General features: G+C 34.6%; 1 protein-coding gene across 1 annotated transcript in view; it reads left to right on the top strand.

Moving 5' to 3' along the window:
• MEIKIN (meiotic kinetochore factor) overlaps nt 1-2,702 on the top strand; it is a 151,681-nt gene that overhangs the window by 96,725 nt on the left and 52,254 nt on the right. The window contains exon 9 of the mRNA XM_042781380.1: nt 1,412-1,482. Coding sequence (XP_042637314.1) covers nt 1,412-1,482 — 71 coding nt within the window. The remainder of the gene's footprint in view (nt 1-1,411; nt 1,483-2,702) is intronic.

The raw sequence follows: 2,702 nt of genomic DNA, 5'->3' as shown, positions 1-2,702 counted from the left end.
CCCCAAGGTTGAGGGGCTTTCACCCAGCCCCTAGAGCCTGGCACTTTGAACTTGGACTTAAAGCCTCCAAATTGTAATAATAAACTCCTGTTTGTTAAGACGATCCTATTTGTGGTATATTTCTTGTCAGAGCAGTACTAGGTAACCAGAACACCTCCTAAAGAGCTCTCCAACCACTTACTTCTCTCTGTCTTTGAAGGTGAAGATAGGAGGAGTGATTGGCTTCTAGAGTTGCCAGATTTAGCAAATGAAAATACAAGATGACTAGTTAAATTTGAATTTCAGATTAGCACATACTTATCATGTGAGACATACTTATGTTTCAAAATTATTCGTTGTTTATCTGAAATTCAGATTGAACTGAGTGCCCTGTACTTTATCCAGGTAGCCCTATTTGCTGAGAAATGTGTAACAACACAGGGATCATAAAAAATCAGTGTTTAATATGCCAGTTAAGAAGCTTGAAAAAAAAAAATAATAAAATAAAAATTAAAAAAAGAAGCTTGAGGGCAGTGGAAAGCCTTTGAAGAGTTTTAAGCATATTATATTATATATTAGTATGTATTTCAAGTATACAAGGAAGATAATGGAGTGCAGAGGGAGGTGAATTGAAATCCTGTTGGAATAATCTAAAGAGAAAACTTGTGGTGGCTTAAACCAAAGTGGTGATGTTAAGAGTAAAGAATAGCTGAATTTGCAATATTAAGTACTTATGATAGTTAGAATTGGCTTATAGCAGACATCAGTATATGTTGCTTTGGAGTGAATCTAAAGGGTGAGGAGAAGGTAAGAGTCAAGAGGAGAGGAGCCATAGAAGAGGCCAAAGAGGGAAGATGTTCATGCCCGTTGTGCTGAGGCCCTGTGAGGTAAGCACAACAAGGATTTCTGCTCATGCTAGTGGAGGTGGAAATTGAATTGCTCTGGGATTGGGAGTAAACAGGAGGGGAGAAAGTAAAGTTAATATGTGTAGATAATTCTTTGAAAAAACCAACCTATGGACAAAAAGGTTGTGGCAGGACAGAGATGTGGAGTACAGGAAAAGTTTTTTGTAAGGTGAAAAGAGGCCTGGGCATATTTTAGAGTTGCAGTAGAAAGGGAAGCTTGAGAATACAGGAGAGTTTTGATGAATGAAGAGTTTTAATCACGTACAATTTTCTATGCTAATTGCAGGGAATAACTTTTATTTAGTTCTGTGAAAGCTGGAGCTCTTCAGATAAAGATATTTTTAAGGATTTCTTGTATCTGTAGTAAGTCATGTAGTCAACATATACTAAGTTTTTCTTTTAAAACTATTATAAAGGCACAGATTAAAATTAGTTTGTCAAGGTTTGAGGTCTCTTGTCCTCTATATTTCTAATCAATGGCTGGTTAAGGAATTAGAATACTGAAGTATGTTTTTATTTATGTATAGATAATGCAGCTTCTGAACTTGCACTTGGTAAGAAAACTTGCTCTCCAGCCCCTGAAAAAACAAAGAAAAAAGCAAGTATTGAAGCAGAATAACTTCATAATCATATATTTCATTAATATAGGACATGTTTTTAATCACTCCTTTTATACAAATTACTTTACAGCTATTTATGTTAATACTTTAAAACATTTTTGGAGTTTAGTAATTAGATTATTAAATTTTTTGAAAAACTAACAAACAAACTCATACAGTTGTATATATACTCTATAAAGTTTAATGAAAGAGAACTAAAATTTACTTTAAAATTTTTTTCAACTTGTCTATGGGTAATTGGATGTCCAAATGAGGTTGCTATGAATCAGAATCAACTTGATGGCAGTGGATTTGGTTTTGGTATTACTTACTCATGAATTTAAGGTAAAAATAAGAAATTTACTCTGTAACCTGAGCAGTGTTTTATGTTGAGGAACATTTGTGAATCAGTACATTAGACCTGGAATCTGGAAGTCTTTGAAGAGGAATTTGGACTTTATTTTGTATGTAGGAGGAGCTACTACTTGAGTGGCTTTGCAACACTAAGGAAAGTACTTTACATAAATTATATCTTTTCTTTATATCCTTCCAGTCAGATAAGTAGTTTTATCCCTGTTTTGTAGTTGAAAAAACTAAGATTTAGACGCTAACCAATTTGAGCACCTTGTGGCAGGTCTGGTTCTTAAAGTTGTACTTTTTCTACTACACCATGCTATCATTGCATAAATTGAGCACTGGATTGAAAGAAGGCAAAAGTGACAGCAGAGAAACCCATTAGTAGGCAGTTGCAAAGCTTTTGGTGAGTGATCGTGGTAGCTTTCACAATTGTAAAGGTTTTGATGAGAGATCATGGTGGCTTTGATTATGTTTTATAGGAAAGATGGAGAAATATGGATAGATTAAAGATAATTTTTGCAGCAGAGTTGATGGATTGGTTATAGAGGATGACAAAATAAGAAGTTAAGAATAATTTCTAGGTTTTCATCTTGAACAGCTTTGGTGGTTAAAACCAGTAGTTGTTGAGTTAATTCCACATGTGAAACAACTCTGTATAGTCAAGTTAAAAAGGTAGCATGACCATAGAGAAGGAGGAATATAGTTCCATGGAAGCCAAGAGAGGAAAATGTTTTACTCCTGAAAGAGGGAGTAGTCAACAATGTTGAAAGCTGTGTGGAGGCCCAGTATGAATAGTTTTAAAAAATCAGTTGCATTTAGAATCATGAAGGCAACTGGTGACGTTAGCAAGAGTAATTTTGGT

This window comes from Orycteropus afer, unplaced genomic scaffold (genome assembly GCF_000298275.1).
Source record: "Orycteropus afer afer isolate SDZICR_OR568_19922 unplaced genomic scaffold, OryAfe1.0 scaffold00112, whole genome shotgun sequence".
Lineage (NCBI taxonomy): Eukaryota > Metazoa > Chordata > Mammalia > Tubulidentata > Orycteropodidae > Orycteropus > Orycteropus afer.
Note: the sequence above shows the minus strand (reverse complement) of the source record. Positions and strands in the feature narration are given on the sequence as shown.